General features: G+C 35.9%; 1 protein-coding gene across 1 annotated transcript; it reads left to right on the top strand.

Annotated features, from left to right (window-relative positions):
* The first annotated feature begins 24,629 nt into the window (after positions 1-24,629).
* On the top strand, positions 24,630-26,911 carry LOC149212509 (putative aldo-keto reductase 2). Its single transcript, XM_089391862.1, has 5 exons — positions 24,630-24,977; positions 25,077-25,274; positions 25,644-25,816; positions 25,908-26,010; positions 26,308-26,911. The coding sequence occupies exons 1-5, from the start codon at positions 24,756-24,758 to the stop codon at positions 26,656-26,658; spliced, it is 1,047 nt and encodes a 348-aa protein (XP_089247988.1). The 5' UTR covers positions 24,630-24,755; the 3' UTR covers positions 26,659-26,911.
* Positions 26,912-27,133: the final 222 nt, after the last annotated feature.

The following is a 27,133-nucleotide window of genomic DNA, read 5'->3' as shown; positions in this document are numbered from 1 at the left end:
TTCAGAATATCAACAAGAAATATAATTGATATATCTGCAATACCAACATAGTATGTACAAAACAAAAAAGAGATTGAAAGAGTAAAGTATTCAGAATATTTATATATTGGTAGTAAAAGAGAGATTAAAAAAGGAAAGTATTCAAAAAATTCATTTATTGCTAATCTGCTCCAGGCATCTAGCTACTTGACTCTTGAATGCAATTCATAAGCAGACACTAGAATGTGTCCATCTTTAAAAATAAAAGTTGTATGTCGGTTATCAAATTACCATTTTAAAGTTAGTTGAATAGGTTGAGGTGGGCTACATGAAATGTTGATCAAATATCAAGACAATAAGAATATGAAGAACGACCAACAGAAGAAAATTATTGAATATTGAATGACTCTTCAATGTTGCTACAAAAAGTTCAAATAACATTATTCAGAAAAGTCAAAGATTGGGGCTGAAATTAACAATATCAATGATCCTAGAGGAGAGGTTGCCCTGTAACAGCTTTTGCAAATGCTCCCTAGAACACCTTATACAAAAGAGGGAATCAATTGTTTCATAAATTATTTCTAATTTGTTATCCATGGAAATGCTTATGTAATGGGTTCAAGTCGTAACTTATCACATTGTGATCACAAAACAAAAAAGAACTCATCACCGGAACAATAAGAAACTTTATACCAACAATTTACTCATAAATCATTTATGCCTTGGAGTCAAATCATATAAATATCTCAATGTCTGTTTTTGGGATTTCGGTCTGGGTTTCCTTTTTCTCATCGTTGATGCAAACTAATTATAGATTATCTGTCCATCTTGAAGATAAAATTAACCAATGAATTAGTTGTAGGCTAAGAGTTGTACATGTATATATGGAAAGAGTTGAAATGAATGGAGAAAGTTTGTTTCACTCGTGTATGTCTTAGTTTAGTCTTAGTTCCTATTTTTTAGGAGATAGTTTTGATCTCCCTAACACTAATGTAAACTTATATATTTCTAATTTGATGATTAATGGTATATAGAGCGGCACTGCTTGGGCAATCTCTAGGTGTAGCTTGCTCACCTGTGAGGTACTAGTAATTTCCATTCTAGTTTGTCTTTCCATTTTTTAACATGGTATCAAAGCCTTGGTGGCTAGATTGAGAGCCTTGTGCCTGAGTTGGTTTTGTGGTGAGGCTTGTGGCTGAGTTGGTTTTTTGGTGAGCCTTGGTGGTTGAGAGCCCTTGTGGTTGAGATTGGAGAGCGTGTAAGCCTTGGTGGTTGACAGCCTTAGTGGTTGGTACAACTTTTTTTGTGACCGAGCACTGAGATTTTGAGTAAGCCTCATCAATGCAACCCCGAAAAAGGAGAAGCCATGCTGAATAGCGATGGTGGTACACAGTGAAAGGGTTTAGATCAGCATTGGTGGCCTGTGACCAACTGTACCTGTGCTGGTGGTATTGTCCAACATTTTTGTAAGGCTATATGTCTGGAGTTGGATCTCTAGCACCTGAATTTGCAGCTATTGAAGGATCTCGAGTTCAATATATAGATTGGCTGTTGGAGGAACTAGGTTCAATCCGCAGATCAATTGTTGGAGGATCTGAAGTTCGATTCGCATATTGACTATTGGAGGATCTGAAGTTCGATCCATAGATCAACTGTTGGAGGATTTGGAGTTAGATATGTAGATCGATTGGTAGAGGATCTGTCGTTGGATCTGTAGATCATTTGTTGGATTACTGGATCTGTAGATTGGACAAATGGATATGTTATTGGAGTCATGGTTCTGTCACAATGAATAATTACACTGCAGAGACATACCTTAATAAGAGAAATAAACTCAATGGGTCAAATTATGCCAATTGAAAGTTCAAGTTGTAGACATTGGTTGAGGGTTCAAGTGTGTGGACAATTGCAAACAGAGATGAAGCAAAGCTGATTGCAGTCAGTGGTGCCACAACCACATCAATTCAAAATTTAGGAAAAGAGGGGAAATAAAGTGATTGTGTTGTTGAAGATGTCATTAAAAGACAACATAATCCCTCATATCCAAGAATGCAAAACCACTATTGACATTTGGGTGACACTCAAGGATTTGCATGAAACAAAAAATAGAAACCGTCTATTGTTCCTGAAGAGTAAGATTCTCTCCATTAGGATATAGGAGAATGAATCTATTGGTGCATTCATCTCACATATTAAAGAACTAAGACAAGTTGGGCAACATAGGGGAGAAAGTTTCAAAAACACATCTCATCGTGCTTAAACTAATTGGCATGACAAAGGATTATCAAATGTTCATTACAGGGCTTGCGATGAGGGAGAAAGCTCCCACCTTTGAAGAGTTGATAGGGACTTTGATGCAGGAAGAAGGGAGGTGTATGAATTTGAAGCCCCAAAATGCAGATCTGGCATTGGTGGGGAAAACTAAGAGGAGGACATAAATGAGGTGGTCCATCCCAGAAAAATCCATTTAAAGGTATGTCATCTACTAAAATGATTCAGGAATTAAATGTTTTTATTGTGGTAGAATTGGTCATATTGTTAGGGATTGTTACAAAAATAAGATTGATGAAACCAGACATAAACAGAAGAGGCATAGAAGACATTTCACTAGTGAAGATTAGAATCATGATCTTAAATTATTTCTGTCTGATGTTGCTCTTTCTGTTGAGACCACTAAGACTTGGTTTATGGATTCTGGAGCATCCACTCATATGATAGGTAATAAACACTGGAATGGAAATTTTAAGGATACCAATAATAGTGATAACATCTACATTGGAGATGAAAGACAATATCATATTAAAGGGTATGGAGATATTCATGTGATATTGCCTAATGGTAATATCAAGAGCATTGAGAATGTCATGTATGTACCTGGTATTAAAAGAATTTGATCTCTATATCCATGATTGCAAATTATAATTTAAAGGTAGAATTTTTCAAAACTTACTGTGTTATAAAGCATTTTCTAGATCATCAGAAGACGGTTGCATCAGGAGTATGAGTTGGAGGCCCGTATAAGTTGAATGTTACAAGCATGCCACATCAAGCTTTAAATACAATGACTATGGCAACAGATAATCTTTGACAACAGATAATCTTTAGCATCAAAGGTTTGATCACATCAACCTTCATGAATTATTATTGCTACAGAAACAAGGTATTTGATGGACTTCCTATTTTAAGAAATGAGCATATTGATTGTGAAGGTTTTACACTTGGAAAAATGCATAGGGATGAATTTCCTTCTAGCTTAAATTCGAGAAAGAAAGATATACTTGAACTTGTGAATATTGATATTTGTAGACTTATGTAGACAAGGTCCTTAGGTGGAGCTTATTATTTTTTTCTATTTATTGATGACTGCACAAGATATACATGGATATACTTTCTTAGAAGGAAAAGAGATGCTTTTGAGTATTTTAAAGAATTTAGAAATATGGTTGAAAATCAGACAGGGAAAGTCATCAAAATTCTCTGCTCAGATCAAGGGGGAGAATACAGGCTTGGAAACTTCATCAAATATTGCAGAGATCTTGGAATACTACAATAGTTTACAATACCGCAAGCTCCACAACAAAATGGGGTTGTAGAGAGAAAGAACAGAACTCTGGTTGAGTGTGCATACAACATGATGAAAGGTAAGAACCTATCTAATGGTTTTTGGGCAGAAGCTATTAGTACTGCAATTCACTTAAAGAAAAGAAGTCCAACTAGGTGTCTTGATCTCAAGCCTCCATTTTAGGCTTTGTGTGTTTTTAAACCTATAGTCCATCACTTGAGAGTATTTGGTTCTAAAGATTTTGAACACATTTCCTAAGGAAGATAGAAATAAATTTGATGCTAAAGCCATAAAATGCATATTTTTAGAGTATTGTTCTAATTTCAAAGCATATAAGATGTTTAATCCATCTACTCACAAGGTATTTGCGAGTCGAGATGTTATCTTCCATGAATAGGTTGATGAAGGGAATAAGGACAGAAGTTATGAGGAGTTCCACATGCATTTATTGATTTATGGCAACAATGATGAAGCCAAAGATAGTCATTTACAATAGCAAAAGTAGCAGAAAGAGGAACCTAGTGATGTGGATACTTTCAACAATCGAAGTCTATTAAGAGGAGAGCAATAAATCACATGGAACAAAATTGAGGCTAGTCCACTAACAAGGAGATCAAGAAAACAAACTCACTTACCTGCAAGGTACAAATATTATTCTCTTATCATGACAAGTATTTTAAATGCTGTTGAGCCCATGAATTGTAATGAAGCAAACCAGTATGATGAATGAAGGTCAGCTATGAAAGAAGAGTATGAGTCCATAATTAAAAATAAAACTTGGGAAATAGTTTAACTGCCAAGAGGAAAAGAGCCCATAGGTTGTAAATGCCTATATAAACCTAAGTTCAAAGCAAATGGTAGTGTAGACAAATATAAATATAGGTTGGTGGCCAAAGGGTACTCACACAAAGAAGGGATTGATTATGAGGAGACTTTTTCTCCTATAGCTAATTCAAATAATATTAGGATGTTAGTAGATCTAGCTATAAAGAACCATTGGGGCTTACACTAGCTAGATGTGAAATCTACTTTTCTAAATGGGGAATTGAAGGAAAAAGTTTGTTTAACACAACCAAAAGAGTTTATTAAAAAGGGGCAGGAACACTTGGTCTGTAAATTAAAGAATACATTGTATCGATTGAAACGAGCTCCCAAATCTTGGTATGAAAACATAGACTATTTCTTCTTACAACATGGTTATAAAGATAAGTAAAATGATCCAAATTTGTATACTAAATTTTATTCAAAGGGGAATATTGTGTTTATTTCATTATATTTTGATGATTTGATTGTCACTCGAAATTATGATGAATTGGTTGAATAAATTAAAGTGCAGATGTCACAGGTATTTGAAATGAAGGACCTCAGAGAATTGCATTATTCTGTGGGTCTTGAAGTCTCGAAAGGCTCTAGCCAGAATTTTGTTACTCAAGGAAAGTATGTCAAGGACTTGTTGAAGAAATTCAGAATGGATAAGTGTAAAGGCGTTTTAGTACTTATACAACAGAATGTTAAATTTCAAAGTGATAATGGTTCTAAAAAGGTCGATGCTACATTGTGCAGACAACTGGTTGCAAGTTTGATTTACTTGACTACAACCAAACCTGACTTAGCATATTTAGTTAGTATGTTGATTCAATTCATGACAAAACATCTTGAAAATCATTAGGTGGTAGCAAAAGGTGTCCTAAGGTATCTTCAAGGAACCATAAAATTTTTCATTAAATATACTGATTCTTTTGATGTTAACTGATAGGCTATTCAGATTAAGATTGGGCTAGAGATATAGATGATATAAGATCTATAACTAGGTATTATTTCAATACTGGTTCTGGAGTCATCTCTTGAATAAATAAAAAGCAAAGTATTGTATCTCTATCATCAACAAAAGCAGAGTATCAAGTCGTATGTGGAGCCTCTTGTGAAGCAATTTGGTTGAGAAGACTTATTCATGATGTAGGAGAAGAACAAGAGGATGTTATGGTGATCAAATACAACAACGAAAGTTTAATCAAGTTGGAAAATAATCATGTTTTTCATAAAAACACAAAACATATAGATACTCAATTTCATTTTGTTAGAGAAAAGGTTTAGTCCAAAGAGTTTTTTATTGAATATTGTAACACCTGTGAAAATGCAGTTGATATCTTCACCAAGCCTCTTGGGAAGATCAAATTTGAACTATTTAGGGAATTGTTAGGTGTGCAAGTGAATCTTGTCTCCGTTAAGGGGAAGAGTTGAAATTAATGGAGAAAGTTTGTTTCACGGTTGCGTGTGTGTCTTAGTTTAGACTTATTTCCTATTTTTTAAGAGATAGTTTTGATCTCCCTAAATTGAATGTAAACTTATATATTTCTGATTTGATGGTTAATGGTATATAGAGCGGTACTGCTTGGGGAGTCTCCATGTGTAGCTTGCTCATCTATGAGCTGCTAGTTTCATTGTGTGAGTTTCATTCTACTTTGTCTTTTCGTTTTTTAACAAAAAGTGGTACATGTATATATGAAACATTACAAAGATCTACTTACATGGTCAGTGTCCACATTAGTAATATTTTTCTTAATTGTTTTGTCATAATATATTCCATTCATTTTCAAAGCTAGTTCCAACTCATCCAATGATATTCCTGTGAAGTAGTACAAGATGAATGCCAAGTAGTACAAAATGAATGCCCTCCAAAAGCATTAACAAATGATCCATTGAAACAAAATCCAAATGTTAAGAGATTCCTTTTAAACATAACTTGATGAAAAGAGATGTTGGGGTAAGGCCAAAACCCCTTTTCTTCACAATAATTTAATCCTGAGGCCTATGTGTTATGGGCCCACAAACCTTATCGGAAGCATTCCTTTAACCCTAAGCCTTTAAATGGTGCTTTTACATTAAACCAAGACCATATAACGTTTGTAGGCCATTAATTATCAGGATTTCCTTTAAAGCCCAAAGCATCAAAACTTAACCACAATACACAGAAACATGGGAAAATTCCGCCCCCAAACATATAGGTGGATCTCAAATACTATAAACCCGTGCTCAGAATTTTTATCGGGTCCACTCCTTATCGGTTTTCATTGCACTAATCCTCCGACCTCCAATCGGCCCGATCTCCGATTGCCGATCGGCTTATCGGTGATATTGCAATATTGGCCATCGGCGTATCGCCGTTCCTTGACCTCCCTGATCTATGATGATCAATTTCAGTTAAACCGTCGATCTAGACCCTCAATCCAATGGTTGCGATTTAAATCGCATATCACTATTGCTATATTGAAAAGTCCAGTTCCGATATCATTATAATGGTTCTGCTGATGCGATAAAGCTCTGTCCCTCAGCGAAATCATCTGGACCATTGATCATATTAATCCAACAACACCTGTGTATCATTCCTCCAACCTCCTCTTGGATTTAATAACTTTCGATTGATGGATTTCTGCGTTAAATCCACAATTTTTTCTATACTCCGCTTTAGACACAGGACACACAGTTAACTCATTTATCAATGGATTGCCATCGATCCTTAAGTGATCAGTGGTCAATCAACATTACCTACAAATGAAATTTAATTCATTCGCACATATATACAACATAACTAAACAAAGGCATAAACACATGCACATGGAACTCACAAAACACATAATCTACACATTATACAATATTGAATACAGGTTAAGTCATTTCAACCTTAGATACAAAGCTTTACCTATCACTCTATTCCTCCCCCTGTCTATCTTACGATATATATATAACACGCAGGTTCATCAATCTCTAAGAAGCATTGGATTGGATCACTGAAAGGATCTAATCAATCCTCTAACAAACCACTCCATAATGCATACATGGAAGATTACATTTAATAACAGGTCTTCGAGAGATTTATCCATTCCATCATTCACTCTGTTTTAAACAGAAAAGTCCCTTTATTCAGCTCGATGGTCCACGTCCTCTCTTTGCTCCACTTTGGATTCTTCATTCAATTAAGAGTGTCGGATGCTCCTGCATCATACTCTCGAGGCACAAAATTTTATGACCTGCTGGTCATATTCTTCTCCTTATCCTTAGCAATTCTACCCACTGTTTCAATGGAACTTCCTCCATGATCTTCTGTGAGGTGCAACCAACCTCTACAGTAATAGTCTTCTCCCTACTACACGATACCTCACCAAGCCCTCCTCACTAGGTCTTTTGGCATCTTTCTAGTTCTTTTCTCTGGAACCAATTGAGCACACCTTGCTCTAGGTTGCTGCAAATCTTCTCACCTTCCATTTCCATTCTAGCTGAGAAGAAAATAGATTCCTTTCATTTTTAAAAAAGAGGGTTTGTTTAACAGACTTGCTTAATTGAATGTAAAATGGTCTGGCTTGATTTCTTTAATTTTTCTAAAAAATATTTTCCCATAATTGAGTGAAGATAAGGTATCCATGTGCTATACTTGACTTGTTGACATAGTTTGTAGGTAGACATAGGGTTGAAATGTGGGCTTACGTTGCCTTTAACTTATGTTGCAAGAGAACTCCACGAGTCTAAATTAAGCTATCAAAAACCTAATAATCATAATGGATATATCAGTATTCCATTCAAAGTATTGCATATAGTATAATAACTGGCTTTAAATTCCTCATGAGCCATATTTACACTTGCATGGAGTTTGCAACTTTTTTTTCTCATAAAGTAGACCTAGCTATCTGTGATGTGAAAAACTGAAGGTCAAGGGAATAGAAGAAGATCTGATCCAAAATATACACTAACCAACACTAATTATATAGTGTAGAGGAGTTAGGCATCTATGCCTCCATGGTGGGCATCTAGAAGAATAATGTAGTGATGGGTGTTGTTATGGGAAATGAATTATCAAAGGGGATGAATCCTATGGCTTTCATAATTTATTTCAACATGGTTGGAGCACTGGTGATTACCCCATTTTCCTTCTTCCTTGAGAAGAATGTATGGCTCCCTCACTTCATTTCAATTGAAGTCAATAACCACTTTGAAGTGTTGAGCATTGTTTTAATTCCAAGCAATTCATATTCATGGTTTTATGTCTAGAATGAACGAAGAATCAACCAACAATAATGAGTTTAACTTTGTTTGGAAAATTTGAAGTCCACATCCTGCATGCTCACGACTGTCATTAATTCATATCATAATCTCAAGAATTTCGATGTTTGTTACAGTGTTTGTGCTTTTCAAGCATTCTTACTAATGGGATTGAAGGATACATCTCCTACCTTCACGTCGATAATGCCCTATTTGGCTCCTGCTATTATATTCTTCATGGCATGGGGTTCATGGTGAGTATTCAGAGACACATTAGTTGAAATTTATGGTTGATTCTTCCAGTTGGATTATCTTGTAGTCTTCAAAGCTTAATGTGAGTTTTAAATGTGTAGCATGGAGAAAGCTAACATAATTGCGCTCGTAGCAAAGCCAAAATTGTGGGAAATTTGATTTATGTTTGTGGAGAAATTGCTATGAGTTTCCTACATGGTCCTACTCTAAGTCAAGTCTAGTCTCTAGTGACACATTCAAATTCCAACTATGACCCTAATCTACTACACTCAGTGGAAAACATTATTGTTAGCTTTTACTAGGAGAGAAAGGAAAATTCAAGCGAATGGATTAGAGGGTGTATCTACCTCATCTCATTAGTTGTGATCGTATTTGCTACAATGATATTGCAGGTTTCCTCACTACGTTACATATTAAACTGATCCTATCCACTAATCCTTTCCCATATTCTAGCCTTCATTCAATTAAGTTTTGGAGCTAAAATTATTTTATGATTAAGGTTAAAAATACCAAAGCTAATGCATCCCTATTATGATATGCACCAATAACAACAACCAACAGGGGTGTCAAAACTGAATTCAAACAGATCACATAAGTAACTTTGTTTTACGGTCATCGGTACAACAGAATTCTCAATGCAACATTGTTACATTATAAGATCGAACTGAATCAACCACATAATTATTGACAAACCCCCTCAGCACTGATTTGGTAACTTATATCTGGTAACTGCTATCGAAATTTCATGGAAGTTGGCCTTCTTATAACTTCTTGTAACATACCCATAATTTAAAAATATATCGTCATAAAAAATATTAAATATGTAAATAAAACATAACTGTGTATAAATTCAAAATAAATACCAATACTATAATTATACATTTAATTCCACATACAGAGTTGCTGGTTATAACATATTCTACTTAACTAAATTATAAACTTGGTCCAACACAACCCATTGTGACTTTCATATCATTCATAATGTAATTACACTTGAAAACATAAGAGCAAGATTTTTTGTGACACTTTTCCCTTTGTCATTTTCAAGGAGTCTTCTCGTGCTTGGAATTTAATCCTGACTGTATAGTTGTCCGACTTCTGTTTGTTAACAACACTACTACCTGTTCTCACACATTGCATTAATAACTTGGTTGTCAATTTGGCCTAAGTGGAGTCCTTTCCTGGTTGAATCCTTTATGGCAGTACCACTCCACTGCGATCCTCGGGACTGGCTTCAGATCGACGTCTCTCCTATGTTGTTTGGATCACACGGTGGTGATGCCTTCTAGGGTTTCTATGCCTTGACAAAATTAATGATTTTTTTTCATTATTCCCTTTTGGGAGTTGTAGGCCACACATCAAAAGGGTTTCACCATTCTCAAGTGCCCATGGGTGTTATCACTCGAGATGCACTGTAAAATTGTTTATTGTTCCAAATAATGGTTTTTGACTTTCTCTAGCCTCTATGGCAGACATATCGACCTTTGATTCAACTTTATTCTGCATCGAGGGTTTTCTCCGAAGTCACTTCATCAGGTAATATTCATGGTTCTTGACTGTTAGCATATATTATTTTCCTGTGGGCACCTTTCTATGACCTCTAACTGCCCCTGGCTTCTTGGCAGGTGTTGTGGCCTCCGTTTTGATACTCTACTGCTATGAGGGTTTGCATAAGAAGTTCCAGCTAGGTAATGACTATATTGTTTTTCCAAGATTTCACATACAATTCTTGTTTTTATCATTTAGTTTTCTTTCCCTATTAAACCGGTTACCCCTCCCAATTTGGGTGGAGGGTTTTATAGGTATTCATGTACTGCAAGGTACATGGGTGGGAAATTGTTATAGGGAAAAGTGTCTATATAGAACTACTCTATCCCACTAAGGTGTGGTAGCTGCCTTAGAAACAACAGAGAAAAGTCTACTTTGGTTTCTTTTATAATAGATAGATGACAAAAGAATAAGGAGGCCAACCTCTGTCTTTCGCTTGACTCCTCGTTCGGTTCTTCTCCCTTCTTACAGTCTTTCACTGCTTGCCCTCTCGTACACCCAGCTTCCCAGAGTACCTGCAAGATCACAGCAGCACAAAACTATGTAAGAACATGGATCCACTATCATAAATAATCTAGGGTCAGATACAGATTAACCATACAAATGCATAAAACATGAATTACACAAGAATATGGAAGAAAACAAGAATAGCTTTATTGATAATCAAAGTAGAGTCAAGAGAGTTACAACCAGTTGTTCCGACCCAGCATCATCCTCTTGACAAGAAAAGCCCTCTTTTCACCTCATACAAAGCTTAGATCACCCAACATACACTGATATCACCTAAAGAAACTAACAGCAATTCCTTACAACATGCCAAATTCCAACCTCTGGATCTCTGGGATGAGGGATCCATATATAGATATCTGTAAGGGGGATGAGTCAGCTTTGTGTTTTTGATTAGTGTCCTCCCACTGATAGTCCTTGCTTCCACTTGGAGATTGAGCATCTCTTACTCATCCTTGGTCGAATTCAGAGAGGCAAGTGTCACAGGAGAAAGCCCTGGAAGATTCCATGCTTTTCCACCTTGCAAAATGACACTGCCATTTGTCTCTTTCTCGCTCAGTGCACCCCCTAGAAGGGATTTTTGCATTGCAATGCACCCCCACAGTGTATTTAGGTGAGCTGCAGCGCACCTTGACCATGGAGCAAGTGCACTGATCCTGATTTGACCCATTCTGAGTAGTTTTTCATGGAGAACTTCTGGGAGAAGCTGTAATCAGTTGACCTTGTTCCTTTAGGGGTTGGAACAACACTTTTAGGGACTTAGGAGCCCTTAGATTATGGATATTTATGCTTGGGGTTGTAGGGCCCAAAAATATCTAAACAGAAATCTTGTTTGGAATGCATTAAATCTCCTCTAGGTACTCCATTTCTTAAGTTTTCTTATAGTGTGGAGTTTCAGCTCCCATAGGGCACTGTTTGGTCTATATAGAATTGTTTAATTTCGAAAGTAACAAAAAAGCCGACCCTTAAGGGCGACAGGTGGTGGCATAAATTACAATGGGTTTCTTCTATGAAGACTTCTGTTTAATTTATGAGTTTCAACATTTTCTTTTGCTATCTTTGAAGCGAATGTATAATTTGTTTATTTTTAAAGAGGAATTTCAACCCGGCCTGTCAAATTCTACTATTAGTTAACTAGTTGTGTAGTTGTTTTTCCTAAGGACCTATTGTTCTTAATATTATAATTTTCATTACGACTGTGTAATGCATCGTGTTATTTAAATGTCAACAGTTCCTTGTTCTTTTACTTCCTGTTATTACAGTTTAGAGATTTTAATTATCATACCATTTTCATTGATATGGTAAAGGGTATATGCCCAAAACGTGAGGGTAGTATAATGAGATTCTTTTAATCCTGTTGTGTACTCTATATCTCATTTGTATTACATCTACTATTTCCTTTACTCTATTTCGTGAATGTTGAATCGATATGTTTATACATGAATGCTTGTTTTTCTTCGTCCTTGTTAGTTAGGGTTAATTAGCAAGGGTTTTAGTATTCTATTGTTCTTTAGAAGAGGAAATTTGGGTAGTCTATATTTATTCTTTGACAGTGGTATTCGATATTGAATCATACTAGTTTAAAACTATTTTCCAATATTGAAATATTCTTATTTTAAATCTGCCATATGTTCCTTAGTAGGAACTTATTAAAATTACTTCCAATACTGAAATACACTTGTTCAGTTCTAGCATATATTCTTAATAAGAACTACTAAATTTCGATGACAAATTATTTTACTAATTTATACGTAATTTTTCCCTTCGGTCAATAGAAAGGAAATTATTTACTATCTACTCCTACTATTTCCATTAATCCATTAATTTCCATAGTCTATTACAATGGCGTATACATATATTTATGTAACAAAGCATAACAGAATTCTAATTATTTTAAGGAAATTTCACTTATCTAGTCCAAGCTTTCCACACTTAGCCTGCAATTAAAACTTTTTTCTCGATATTTTGCCTCCCAACCTTAAGGCTACTAATTCCTGCAATCTTCCCCCAAGATGTTCCTATACATATGAACCGTTTATTCTTTTTTAATATGAGATATTTGTGGTCTCACACCTATCTGGTCCACACTAGACGTAGCTATAAAACTCTGCTTGACATCTCAGCACAGATTATCCTTTTCTCTTTTCTTCTCTTTTTTTTCTTCTTGATCTCAGATACCCCTATCCTCTTGATCTTTCTTGAGTAAATACCCAATAATTAGTTAGGGCAGATAATTGTCTCCCTAACTACTTATAAGTAAAAACAACAAAACATTATTTACAAATAATTGCTAATTCATTTTTTGTGTGCTTAATCCAAGAAACGATTTTATAATTAAAGAAATAACAAATTGTTTGCTTTGTAGTAAATTAAATATTTACAAAATTTGGGGATCTATACAAAGCAATAAAACACTTAAAATTATCAACCAGCCTGTCTACTAAATCTAAACTCAAACAATATGCTTATTATACACTTTACTTGAATGTGTTTCCAGTGGATTACGTGGTTAGCATCATAAATGTATTTCTTAAGTAGAGAAATGTGAAAGACATTGTGCACATGAATATGGCTGGGTAACGCAAGTTGGTAAGCCACTAGTCAAATTTGAGCTAAAATTTGGAAAGGGCCACATAATCGAGGTGCTAGTTTAGCACACCCGGTCCACTCTAAGGTCCTTTTCTTAGCTTGTTCCCGAATATAAACATGATCCCCCACTTGAAATTCTTGGAAGCTCCTCTTTCGATCAATAAAGTTCTTTTGTTGATCCTGGGCAGCTTTCAAATTGTTATGTACCTTTTTCACCATCTCTTCCATTTCTTCTAACATGTTTGGTCCTAGCATAAACTTGTCTTCTGGGCCACTCGAACTCAAAGGTGCCCTGCACTTACACCTGTATAACATCTCAAGGGGACTCATTTGTAAGGATGTATGGTATACATTGTTATAGGAAAACTCTACTAAGTGTAGGTAGTCCTCCCACTTAGATGGTTGTTGCATTATGTAAGTTCGCAACATGTCTTCAACTACTTGATTTACTCGCTCCATTTGCCCATATGTTTGAGGATGATATGCAATGCTGAAGTGTAATTGTTTGCCCAATCCTTCAAAAATGGCATTCCAAAAGGCTGATGTGAATTTCACATCACATCATGTAATTTAAAAATGTTATCAATTTGCACTGCTTTATAAGTTGATTGGATTGGTATGAAATGAGCAAATTTGATCAATTTTTCCATTACCATGATGCTAGAGTCATTTTTCCTCTTAGGCTTGGGCAATCCGATAATGAAATCGATGGATATGGTTTCCCATTTCCACTCGAGAATAGGTAATGGGTGGAGTAGTCTTACTATGTGTTGGTGCTCCACCTTTACTTGCTAGCATTCCAGACGACGAGCCATATATTTTGCTACCTCCTTCTTCATACCCAGCCAAGTAAATTATTTTCTAACGGAAGAAATCATTTTTTGGTATCAGGGATGCCCTGCATAAGGATTCTTATGATACTCATCTAAAATTAAATATTTGAGAAGTTTATGGTTAGGCACATATAACCTCTTCCTATAGATCAATAGTTCTTCTGAATTTACCTCGTATCCTGGTTGTTGTTCATGGTTGTTCAGAATTTTTGATTGTTTCCACAAATGTTTATATACTAAATCTTGCATGGTTGTTTCACGAATCTACTCATAAAAAGTGGTTCGTGATTCGCCAAAAGAAATCTCATATAATCAATTTACCTTATGACTTAAGGCATCCACAACTCGGTTCTCTTTTCCCTTCAAGCGTCTGATTTCAAAATCAAATTCACTTAGGAAGTTAGCCCACTGGGTTTGCCTAGAATTTAATGTGGCATGTTTGAAATAGCTTGTCAGACTATGATGATCTGTCATTAATAGAGTTTTCTTACCCAGCAAGTAATGTCACCACATCTTTAAGGCATGAATCACAACTATCAGTTCTAAATCATATGCCGAATACCTTTTCTCGTACTCTTTAGGTTTCCTAGACTCATAGGCAACCACCCTACCTTGTTGCATTAATACACCACCTACACCTTCTTTGCTATCATCAGTACAAACCACGTATTCCTTATTGGGATCAATTATGCTCAAAATAGGTGTGGTGGTGAGTAAATGTTTGAGTTGATCAAAGCTCCTCTGGCAGTCCGGAGTCCATCTAAAGGCTTTTCCTTTCTTTTGCAGAGAGGTAATAAGATATGCCGCCCTAGAAAAACCTTCCACAAATCGTCTATAATATCTTGTTAGACCCATGAACGATCTTATGTCAGCTACATCTTTCGGTACCATCCACTCCATGATAGTTTTTATTTTCTCTAGATCCATTATGATTCCGTTCTTGGTGATGAAATGTCCCAAGTACTGGATTTTCTCTTTAAAGAAATCACATTTACTATACTTAGCATACAATTGGTGCTCTCATAGGATTTGCAAAACAATATGGAGATGCTCCTTATGTTCTTCTATGCTCCGAGAGTAAATCAATATGTCATCAGTAAATATTAACACAAACTTGTCTAAGAACTGGTGAAATATATTTTTCATGAGACACATGAAATTTTTTGGGGAATTAGTTAGCCCAAATGGTAAAAATACGAACCCATAATGTCCATAATGAGTCCTGAATGCAATTTTTGTTATATCTTCCTCTTTTATTATGATCTGATGATAGCCTGAGCGGAGATCGATCTTTGAGAGCATGGTTTCACCTTTCATCTGATCAAATAACTCATCTATACGGGGAAGGGGGTATTTGTTCTTAATGGTCAGCGTATTTAACTGATGGTAATCCATTCACATTCATAAGGTTCCATCCTTCTTTTTAACAAATAATACCGGAGGTCCCAAGGGGACCCACTGGGACATATATACTTTTTATCAAACAACTCTTGAAGCTGCATCTTTAATTTTGGTAGCTTTAGTATGCTCATTCGGTAAGAGGCTCGAGAAACTAGGGTAGCCCTTGGAATTAACTCAATGGTGAAATCTACATCCCTTTTTGAGGGTAGACACATAATTTCTTCAGGAAATACATCTAGAAAATTTTGCCCCACAGGTATATTTTCTAGTGACACAGTTTTATATTTAGAGTCGGCATACCCTACTTGTATTGCATATACTTGGCAACCTTTTCTGATGCATTTTTCTAATTGGGAGGTTGTTATAGGTTTTAATTGCAAAGTTTTTTGAATACCTTGAATTTTTAGCCTTTCACCCTTCTCATCCTAGTAATTAATAGTTTTTGTTTTACAGTTAATGAGGGACCACTGTTTTTCCAACTAGTCCATACCTTTAAGGATGTCATATGACCCCAGGGGTAACACATTCAAATTTTCCATGATAGGTTGATTAGTTAATTTTAAAGGACAATTACTTACTTTGACCAAAACTCTTCTTTTTGCTCCTGTGGCTAGTTGTACTAACTAAGGATTTTTAAACGTAATAACTTGCAATTTACATCGTTCCACTATATTGGGGCTAATATAACTCAACATGACCCCAGGATCAATTAAAATAGAGATGGTTTGGTCAAAAAATGTACCTTCAAATTCAACCATGGTTGGCTGAAATTCTTCCTGATGATCTTCAAGGGTAGCATTAATTTTTGGAATGCTTCTTGCCACTTATCCTACGGTATATGCTTCTTGCATTTGTGATATCTAATCAGCTCCCTTGCAGTGTGGGAAATTTTTGACATAATGCAAGCCTCCGCATCCCCAACATTTATATGTGGTCTGTTAGTCAATTCTGCTTCAGTCCTACCAGATTGCTCATTCATCCTAGTTTCACCTAGTACATTAAATCTGGGTTGATTCCTATTCATATTCCGATTGGTTTGACCTTTATACAATCCTTTGTTGTCAGTGCCCTTATTCTCCTTGTGTCTAGGAACAAATTTACCTCCTTTTTTGTCATCCCACCTCTTAACCATATCTCCCTTTGGTTTGTTTTTCTAATAGTAGATCCATGCCTTACGAATAATTTCGTCCATGGCTTTTGCGTTGTCAAACTGTAGTCGTTATTTCATTAACAATGGAAGACTGTTGTTAAACCGTTGCACTTTTTCTTTTTGTTCGCGTATGTAAGGGACATACCAAATTAATGACATAAACTTTGTTATGAATTCATCCATCGACATTTGACCCAGTTGGAGATAATGAAACTCTTTTCCTTTTTCGTCATAAAATCTTTCTATTAGATATTTTTCTTTAAAATATCTCTGAAATTTTTCCTAGGTTATGCTTTGTTCATAGACTCCGCGAGCTATTTTTACTTCGTCCCACCACAATGTGGCTTTCCTTGGTAGCTCGAAAATGGCTAGAAGAACCTTTATATTATGGTCATACTGATACAGCTAGAAATACTTGTTCATATTGATAAACCATGCTTCTACTGCCTCTTCTTGTTCACCATCAAAGAGATGAGGCTTTATTTTTTGAAACTCACCTTGAAGTTCCATTTTTTATCTCTTATGTGTCTTGTGATCAGACACATTATCTGATTCTTCTTCATGATTTTCGTCGCCACCTTTTGTCTCCACATTCTCAGTTCAAAACTCTTGTTCCCCTGTCATATTTCTGTGTTTGGTGCTACAGACTAGTTTCCTATGATTTTGTCTATCAGATAGTATCTTCATAATATTTTCCTGCTCCTGCATCAATTGTCCATTATCTGCCCTTAGCCCAGCCATCTCATCTTTCAATTCTTGTATAGTCTCCATGATATTTGTATTGGTATTTCGTGGCTCATCACCCAGCGACACCCATACCTCAGGAGTACCTTCTTGAAATGGTGTTGGTCCTGCTCCCAATACCGACCTTTGTGGCAGATTCCTAGTTCTCCTCATGCTAGCTGCTTCTCTACTTCCTCTGTGCACATCACCAATGTTGTTATTTTCTTTGTTCGAGAGGTATCAGTTTTTGCAACCTGAGCACTCTGATACCATATTTAACATACACATAAGTTAAAAATATATCATCATAAAAAAAATATTAAATCTGTAAATAAAACATAACTATGTACAAAATTCAAAGTAAATACCAAGACTGTAATTATATATTTAATTCAACATATAGAGTTGTTGGTTATAACATAGTCTATTTAACTAAATCACAAACTTGGCCCAGTGTGACACATCGTGAATTTCATATCATTCATAATGTAATTACACTTAAAAACATAAGAGTGGGATTTTGTGTGATAGTTGTCCCTTCATCGATTTCAAGGAGTCTGCTCATGCTTGGCATTTAAGCATGACTGTATAATTCTCTGACTTTTGTGTGGTAATAACACTACTACCTGTTCTCACACATTGCATTAATAACTTCGATATCAATTCGGCCTAGGTGGATAACTTTCCTGGCTGAAGCTTTTATGGCGGTACCCCTCCACCGCTGTCCTCGAGACTGGCTTCAGATCGACAACTCTCCTTTGTTGTTTGGATCACATGGTGGTGATGCCTTTCCAGGTTTCTATGCCTTGACAAACTTGATGCATTTTTGTCATTCTTCCCTTTCGGGAGTTGCAGGTCGCAGCTTAGAAGGGTTTCGCCATTCTCAAGTGCTCACGGGTGATATCACTCGAAATGCACTATAAAATTGTTTGTTGTTGTCAAATCGTGGCTTTTGACTTTCTACATCCTTTATGGCAAACGTATCGACTTCTGATTCAACTTTCTTCTGCGTCAAGGGTTTGCTTCGAAGTCACTTCATCAGGTAATATTCACGGTTCTTGACTGTTACCCTGTATTATTTTCCTATGGGTGCCTTTCTATGACCTTTAACTGCCCCTGGCTTCTTGATAGGTGTTGTGGCCTCCGTTTTGATACTCTACTGCTACGAGGGTTTGCATAAGAAGTTCTAGCCAGGTAATGACTGTATTGTTTTTCCAAGATTTCGCATACAATTCTTGTTTTTATCGTTCATTTTTCTTTCCCTATTAAACAGGTTACCCCTCCCAGTTGGGGTGGAGTTTTTTACAGGTATTCATGCACTACAAGGTACGCGAGTGGGAAATGTTGCTTGGAATGTGTTAAATCTCCTTCGGGAACTACATTTCTTAAGTTTTCTTATAGTGTGGGGTTTCGGCTACCATAGGGCTATGTTTGGTCTATACATAATTGTTTAATTTCGGAAGTACTAGACAAGCCAGCCTTTAAGGGCGACAGGCGGTGGCATAAATTACGATGGATTTCCTCTATGAAGATTTCTATTTAAGTTATTAGTTTCAACAGTTTCTTCCGCTATCTTTGAAGCGAATGTATATTTTGTTTATTTTTCCAGAGAGATTTTAACCCGGCTTGTCCAATTCTACTGTTGGTTAGCTAGCTGTGTAGTTTATTTCCTGAGGACCTATTATTCTTAATATTATAATTTTCATTACGACTATGTAATGCGTCGTGTTATTTAAATTTCAATAGTTCCTTGTTCTTTCGCTTCTTGTTATTATAGTTTAGCTAGTTTAATTATCGTACCATTTGCATTGATATGGTAAGGGTATATGCCCAAACCATGAGGGTAGTATAATGGGATTCTTCTAATCCTGTCGCGTACTATATATCTTGTTTTTAAAACATCTATTGTTTCCTTTATTCTATTTCATGAATGCTGAATCGATATGTTTATACCTGAATGCTTGTTTTGCTTCGTTTAGTAGTCTATTGTTCTTTAGAAGAGGAAATTTTGATAGTTTATATTTATTCTTTAATAGTGGTATTTGATATTGAATCATACTAGTTTAAAACTATTTTCCAATATAGAAATATGCTTATTTTAATTATGCCATATGTTCCTTAATACGAACTTGTTAAAATTATTTCCAATACTGAAATACACTTGCATATATTCTTAATAAGAATTACTAACTTTAGATGGAAAATTCTTTTACTAGTATATACTTAATTGTCAATAGCAAGGAAATTATTTACTGTCTACTACTACTATTTCCATTAATCCATTAATTTCCACTAGGAACCCTTTCTTCTTTTTTAATATGATATCTTTCCTATACACATGAACCCTTTCTTCTTTTTTAATATGAGATATTTATGGTCTCACAGCAATCTAGTCCACATGAGAGGAGGTAGCTATAGAACTCTACCTTACATCACATCTCAGCACAGATTATCCTTTTCTCTTTTCTTCTCTTTCTTTTCTTCCTAATCTCAAATACCCCTATCCTCTTGATCTTTCCTGAGTAAATAGCCAAGAATTAGTTAGGGAAAATAATTGTGTCTTTTACTACTTATAAGCAAAAAACAAAACAATATTTATAAATAAATGCAAATTCATTTTCCAACATAATTAATCCAAAAAACAGTTTTATAATTAAAGAAATAACAAATTGTGTGATTTACATTAAATTAAATATTTACATAATTTGAGGATATCACACTTTTATAACAAGAACTCTCACCATGAAATTGTTTTGTGTTGAGAGAATGTAAAGAAATGAACCCATGACTAATGACGAGATCAAGCCACTATTTCATATTTCAAATTTCAATTTGAATGGTGAAGGATGGATGGGTATTAGACATTGGGAAACAACAACAGGGTTGGGGAGAGAAGACCTCAATGGAATATTATTTTATATTATTATTATCATAATAATATATTATTATTAGTATTATATTATTACCATAATAATATAATAATAATTACATTATTATATTATTATCTTTTTTAAAGATTGGCAAGACCATTCCATTTTCTATTAAATATAAACAAGTTTACACCACACAGATAAACTGAATGGCCTCAACTTGCCCCGAAGGGAAACCAAGTCTCTTGGCCACCGGTCAGTGGTATAAGCCATCCAAAAACAAAATTGTCTTAGTCTTTTTAGCGAGGCTAGATATGTCTCTACTTCATGAGCAAACACTACATAACTAAATAACCTAATAATTGCAACATAGAATTTAAAAGCTATCTACATAAGACAAAATTATGCACGGGTGTTGCTCTAATCCTTCTTCTCCTCTGAGATAGATGCAACGGATGATAGGTCCTAGGCAAATTCACTAGGCATACCATACAGCTCCAGGATGCAAGGGATATAGCGGTCTATTATCTCCAGCCGAATGTCCTGTTTATGAACCCGAAAGAGGATTTTCTCCATATCCTTGTAATTTGGCAATCCTTGTAGTGTCACTGCCATCCCAATTGAAATTTTCTCCACAACCTTGGTTAATAGGCTCTTCATGAGCCAATACAAGTATGGAGTTTTCTTAAACTGAGTGATTCTTACGCGGGTGTTTCCCGGATCCCGGACTAAGGTCCTCTAGTTGTCCATCTCCTCCTCTGATGCACTGCCATGTTTCATTTCTTCTTCCCATTCTTCCAACAGCTTCTAGATCCCCTCATCTATCCCCTCACGGTAAGCTTCTACTGCCTCTGTTATGAGGTGTTCAATAGATTTTCTGCCCTTGCATGGCTCCGACGTGTTCGGCCCCTTATCTTGCCTGGGAGTTGGGCCCCTTCTACCACATCCATGGCCTCGCATAGCACACGTCGTACCCTAATATTCTGAGCATTGATGACATCCACAGTAGGTTAGTTTGAAACACAGGATTGAAACAATACACCATGTCTTGCCTTGTTTCTCCTCACCACCCATTCCCGCCACAGTCTTGTTAGGGTGGGTCGGACCCTGCAGCCCCTAGTGGGGAAGGCCCTGGCCCCAGCCCCTTGAAGCGGCCTTTTCCCCCTCTCCAATTCTCGCAGCCATATGTAGGTTTACCGTCCCATACCCATGCCAAGCTCTCATTCCCCCCTTGCAATCTACAATATACCAGATATCGCTTGGGTTCCTATCCCCTATTGCCTCCGTCGTAGAACTCTTGTTGTTCATTTCCCAGGAGCTAGGTCTCCGCCCATAATTTTTGGTAACCCAGTGCTTACTATGCGAATTGCAGGCATGGCTGCATCCTAGGACGCCTACCATCTGCTTTCCACTGCCCCCATCTATACTCCATTGCCCTTCCTGCATTACCCTGTGACTCACAAGCTTCCCCCTCCCCTTGATGGTAGAGCACAATGCTTCCCAACCTAATTGTGGACAATTGCCCCCCCAACCAACATGGGTTTTACCCATTTGACATAGGTAAAAGACGCAAAACCAGGCCATGGCGAGAAGTTGCCTACCCCATTGCCACCAGCAATTTCCTATCCCCCAGACATACCCCCTTACATCCTAGCTTAACCACAACAATACCATAATAACAAGTTTGAGGTGGAGCCGAATAACATACCCGGAGTTCCCTATTGTTCGATGACGACGGCCCTGGTTCTTCACGTTCCGACGCTCGCCACCAACTCTAAGCCACCATCCTTCTCCACAGACTATCGCACTAAGACTGCAGGTCAAAATGCCCCTCCATCCAATATACCTTGTCGTTCATCGAGTCCTGCTACCTTGCCCACTTACCCAGCTTGCCATCATATCAAAGGACACTGCACCCCTTTCCTTGAGCATGTGGGGGGCAGCAATATTAAGTGCCCGGGTACCCAACATACCTACACCCATGTGCTTCAAGTTGTGAACCCGCATATCGATTGGGATTATTATATTATTATAATCATATAATAATAATAATAATACGAATTATTATTATTATTATTAATTAATATTACTAATGTTATTATGAGTTAATATTATTATTATAATATTGATATAATAATCATATATAAATATGTATAAATATATAAGAATATGATTGTTATTATTTATATAGTTATTAACAATCATAAATAGTTGATGTTTAAAAAAATATATATAATAATTATTAATATGATTAATATAAGTTTCTCTATATCAACTATATTAATATAATGTAATTATATATATATATATATATTTCATATAAAGTATAATCCTATATCAACTATATTTATTAATATGATTGTAATAATTTATACTACCAATCTCCCAAAAAAAAATATCTGCCAATCTCCCAAAAGCCTACAGAGTGATACTTTATGAGTAACCCCATGTTGATTTAATGATTCTTCATGCACACTTCCCGGATGACGAACGCCATGACGATTGATTCTGTATTCAGTCAGCGAAAAACAATTGACGTTAGACCAGATGGATCGAAAGCCGTGACGAATTGAACTTGGTCCGTTTAACTTTAGAAGCCGTGATGAATTGAACTCGGTCCGATGACGAACACCTTGACGGACTGAATACAAATGAATTATTATTACGCGACATATACAACTCTATATATTGATGAACTCGCCTGCCTCCATCTACACCTACCATATGAGAAGAAGCACTACTATATTACCGGATCGATTGATTGAGTGCCGAGCAAGAAATGGTATCTCTTATCCGACATGCCGTCTCGAGAGGTGTTACTTTCCTGGACACTTCGGACGTTTATGGCCCTTTCACCAACGAAATCCTCGTTGGAAAGGTAAGGCGGGTGCATGTAGTTCTAAAGGTTAGGAGGTTGAGCTTATATCATGGTTGCATGGGCATGTCGGACTTCTATGGCCCTCCAAAGCCCGAGCAAGAAATGATTTCCCTTATCCACCATGCCGTCTCCAGAGGTGTCACTTTTCTTGATACTTCGGACTTTTATGGCCCTTCCACCAACGAAATCCTCGTTGGAAAGGTAGGACTGTTGTATGGGGTTTTCTCTTTTCCTCCGACATTCCAATAAGATTAAAAATTGAACTCTTAACTTAATATTTAAGAATACTTTAAAAATACACCTAATCACTTTATATCCAAAATCCAGTAAACACCTTATAATTACTATTACCAGAATAATTAAATTTTTGAATTTTCATGATAAATAAAACATTGTAATGTTTTTTCTAATTAAAATGATTTCATATCAATTTACCAAAATAAAAATGGTTAATTATTTTATTTTATTTTTCTATAGGAAATAATTATTTTCTATTTTTATTTAAACATTATTTTCTATTTTTATTTAAACATATATATATAATTTATTTAATGTTTAATATAAAATAATTAAAAACAAAAAAATTATCTATAAAATACTAACATTTTATACATAATAATATAAAAGAAGGTTTAATAATACCTATAATATATATATATATATATATATAGTTATAGTTATAGTTATAGTTTAAAATAAGTTTTATTTTTTTAATATTAAAGAATATGAAATAAGATAAACATAAGTCTATTTTATAGGAATAAAAATTACATTTAAATTCTATATGATAATATATAAAATAAATGTGTGATAATATCTGTGTGAAGATTTTTTTTGTGATTGGGGTTGCTAGATTGCCGAATCTAAAAATGGCCGACAGTGTCCATATCATTGATTAATCTTTTCAATTTAGAAGGAGATTCATCATCATCAACATCAATTTATCTTATCCAGAAAAACGGGAAAAAAAAAAAAAATAGTAAATACAAAATCTATCTGATAATATGTGGTTTTATATATTGAAACAAATTTTGACTTTCGAAGAAATTATCCTAACTACAATCAGCGTATTTATATTTATAATTAGCAATGTCCCGAAATATTGTACCCTAAACCTGCTGTGGCGGTCACTCACTAAAAAAACATAAAAAAACCAGATTACTATTTTTTTTAAATGAGAAAGGCATGACAATTGATCCAGCGGTTAGTCAAAGGAAAGACCAGTTCATCGTAGACCACATTAATGATTTCGAACGCCGTGATGGATTCATTTCTTACGGCATTGAAGTAGCAGGGCAGGGACATATACATATATCTCCATCTATATATATATATATATGGGGTGAACTCGTTGAGGGCGAAGGAGAAGGGACGGTTCTATCTTACCGGATTGATTGTTTGAGTGCCGCACAGAGAGCAGAGCAGAGCAATGGCGGGATTACCATCAGTGGGCAGATTACGTTTGGGATCACAAGGATTAGAAGTATCAGCATTGGGGTTAGGTTGCATGGGCATGTCGGCCTTCTATGGCCCTCCAAAGCCCGACCAAGAAATGATATCTCTCATCCGCCATGCCGTCTCCAGAGGTGTCACTTTTCTTGATACTTCGGATATTTATGGCCCTTTCACCAACGAGATCCTCGTTGGAAAGGTAGGACTGTTGTATGGGGTTTTCTCTTTCCTTGTAATTGCAATTATCTGGAGCTTATCCAATTTGATAGAATTTTTACCTACGGTATGTTGTTTGCAGGCCATTAAAGGAATTAGAGAGAAAGTCCAATTAGCCACAAAGTTTGGAGCGGGTTTTGTCGATGGAAAACTGAAAATTCGAGGAGACCCTGCATATGTCCGTGCCTGCTGCGAAGCAAGCTTGAAGCGACTTGAAGTGGATTGCATTGATCTTTATTACCAACATCGTATTGACACTAAAGTCCCCATTGAAGTTACGGTATGTGCTCTTGCAATAGCTCTGGTTTACTTCTCGAATGATTCTGGATTTGAGAATGGATTTCAGGTTTACTCCTGGAATGATTCTGGATTTTAGAATGGAGGCTTATGTGAAAAAAGCAATTCTGTTTTAGCATTTAGGAATTCCTCATCTGGAAGCTTTTATGGTCAAAGTTTTTGGCTATTAAGTATGACTCATCTACATCTTCAGCACAGAGATAGTTATCTCATTTCCCAGAAAGAAATGAACCACACTCAATAGCTCGAAATATCCCCCATAAATGAGAGAGAAGCAAGATCTCTCCGTAACTTTCTTGTCCTTTTAAATACAGCTGTTTGATGTGGTGCTTTTTGTGTCCATCTGTGACAGATTGGAGAGCTGAAGAAATTAGTTGAAGAAGGGAAAATAAAGTACATCGGACTTTCGGAGGCGTCCCCATCGACAATTAGAAGGGCTCATGCTGTTCATCCTATAACAGCAGTTCAGTTAGAGTGGTCTTTGTGGACTAGGGATGTAGAGGACGAAATTATTCCCACTTGCAGGTATCATCAGATGTTGGAGTTGGCATTTTCCATATTGTTATTAGCTTTGTATTATGAATTGCTAATTAACATATGAACATTCTAATGGCAGAGAGCTCGGTATTGGAATTGTGCCATACAGCCCTCTGGGGCGGGGTTTTCTTTCATCCGGAGCAAAGTCAGTTGAAAATTTAACGAATAATGATGCTAGAAAGGTATATCTGCGTTTATCTATATTTTATTTGAGTTTAGTATTTTAAAAAAGAATGTTGATATATAAAAAAAAGGTTGTATTATAAATATAAGTATTGCTTTAAAAGTTAAAGTTAACATTCTTAATCTTATTTGATATTTATCCGAAACATTTCATTTTAATACCCGTTCCCCGAAATTACTGAGTTCATTTTCTCAGGATTATATTGAGTTACTAGTAATGCAATGATAAATTTCTGCATTTTATTGTTTTGTCGAAGGTTTTTTACAATTTTACTAAGTATTAATGTTTTGTACAGACAATGCCAAGGCTTACAGAAGAGAATCTTGAAAAGAATAAGGTGACTTTTGCAAAGATAGCTGAAATAGCTTCCAGCAAGGGATGTTCTCCGGGTCAACTTTCACTTGCTTGGATTTTTCATCAGGGAAATGATATTTCACCCATTCCTGGAACCACCAAAGTGAAGAATTTAGAAGAAAATATTGGTGCTCTTTCTGTGAAGATCACACCTGATGAGATGAAGGAAATAGAAAATATATTATCCAATTATGGATTCTCAGGAAATCGAGTTGCTGATGATAACCAGGATTTCACGTGGATGAACTCAGAAACACCTCCTTTCTCTTCATGGAAGGTTGCCGTCTCATAGTTTTTAACATTGTTTTCTGCGAACAAAGCAAAATCGTCATTTTCCTGTCTGTTTTAAATAGTATATGCTCGGATATATGGTTATAAATATTATGTTGCAAATATCTTAAGAAGTTGAGTGTATTGTAAGCGTCCTATCCCATTCCTATAATAGCGGCGTTGTGTGATGTATGTGCTGGAGACAAACTTACCGTAAGGGCTTTTGTCCCATTTATTTAATAAATAAGTATTGGTAACAATATTGATTCTTATTCCACCATAGTAGGTACTCAATGAGATTTGAAGTTAAAGGGGCGGATTTTTCAATCCCATCTTGGCGGCACATGAGTCTGCTCTTGCTAAAATCATAGGATCTTAGTATACCCGACTTGCAGGTGGTTGGAGGTACTCCTGGTGTTATAGAGGCAGCTACGAGGATTGATCCGACTGGCAGTGACCCATTCACCATATGGTTTAAAAAAAAACAATATTGATTT

This window comes from Pinus tabuliformis, chromosome 1_1 (assembly GCF_031772625.1).
Source record: "Pinus tabuliformis cultivar Carrire ecotype Pingquan chromosome 1_1, CPIR1, whole genome shotgun sequence".
Lineage (NCBI taxonomy): Eukaryota > Viridiplantae > Streptophyta > Pinopsida > Pinales > Pinaceae > Pinus > Pinus tabuliformis.
This window is presented reverse-complemented; position numbering and strand designations above follow the sequence as displayed.

Excerpts from the sequence above, each read along its gene's own strand:
- LOC149212509 (XM_089391862.1), top strand. The coding sequence starts at position 24,756 with ATGGCGGGATTACCATCAGTGGGCAGATTACGTTTGGGATCACAAGGA. Across the intron at positions 24,978-25,076 it reads ACGAGATCCTCGTTGGAAAG|GCCATTAAAGGAATTAGAGA; the intron begins GTAGGACTGTTG and ends TGTTGTTTGCAG. Across the intron at positions 26,011-26,307 it reads CGAATAATGATGCTAGAAAG|ACAATGCCAAGGCTTACAGA; the intron begins GTATATCTGCGT and ends TGTTTTGTACAG.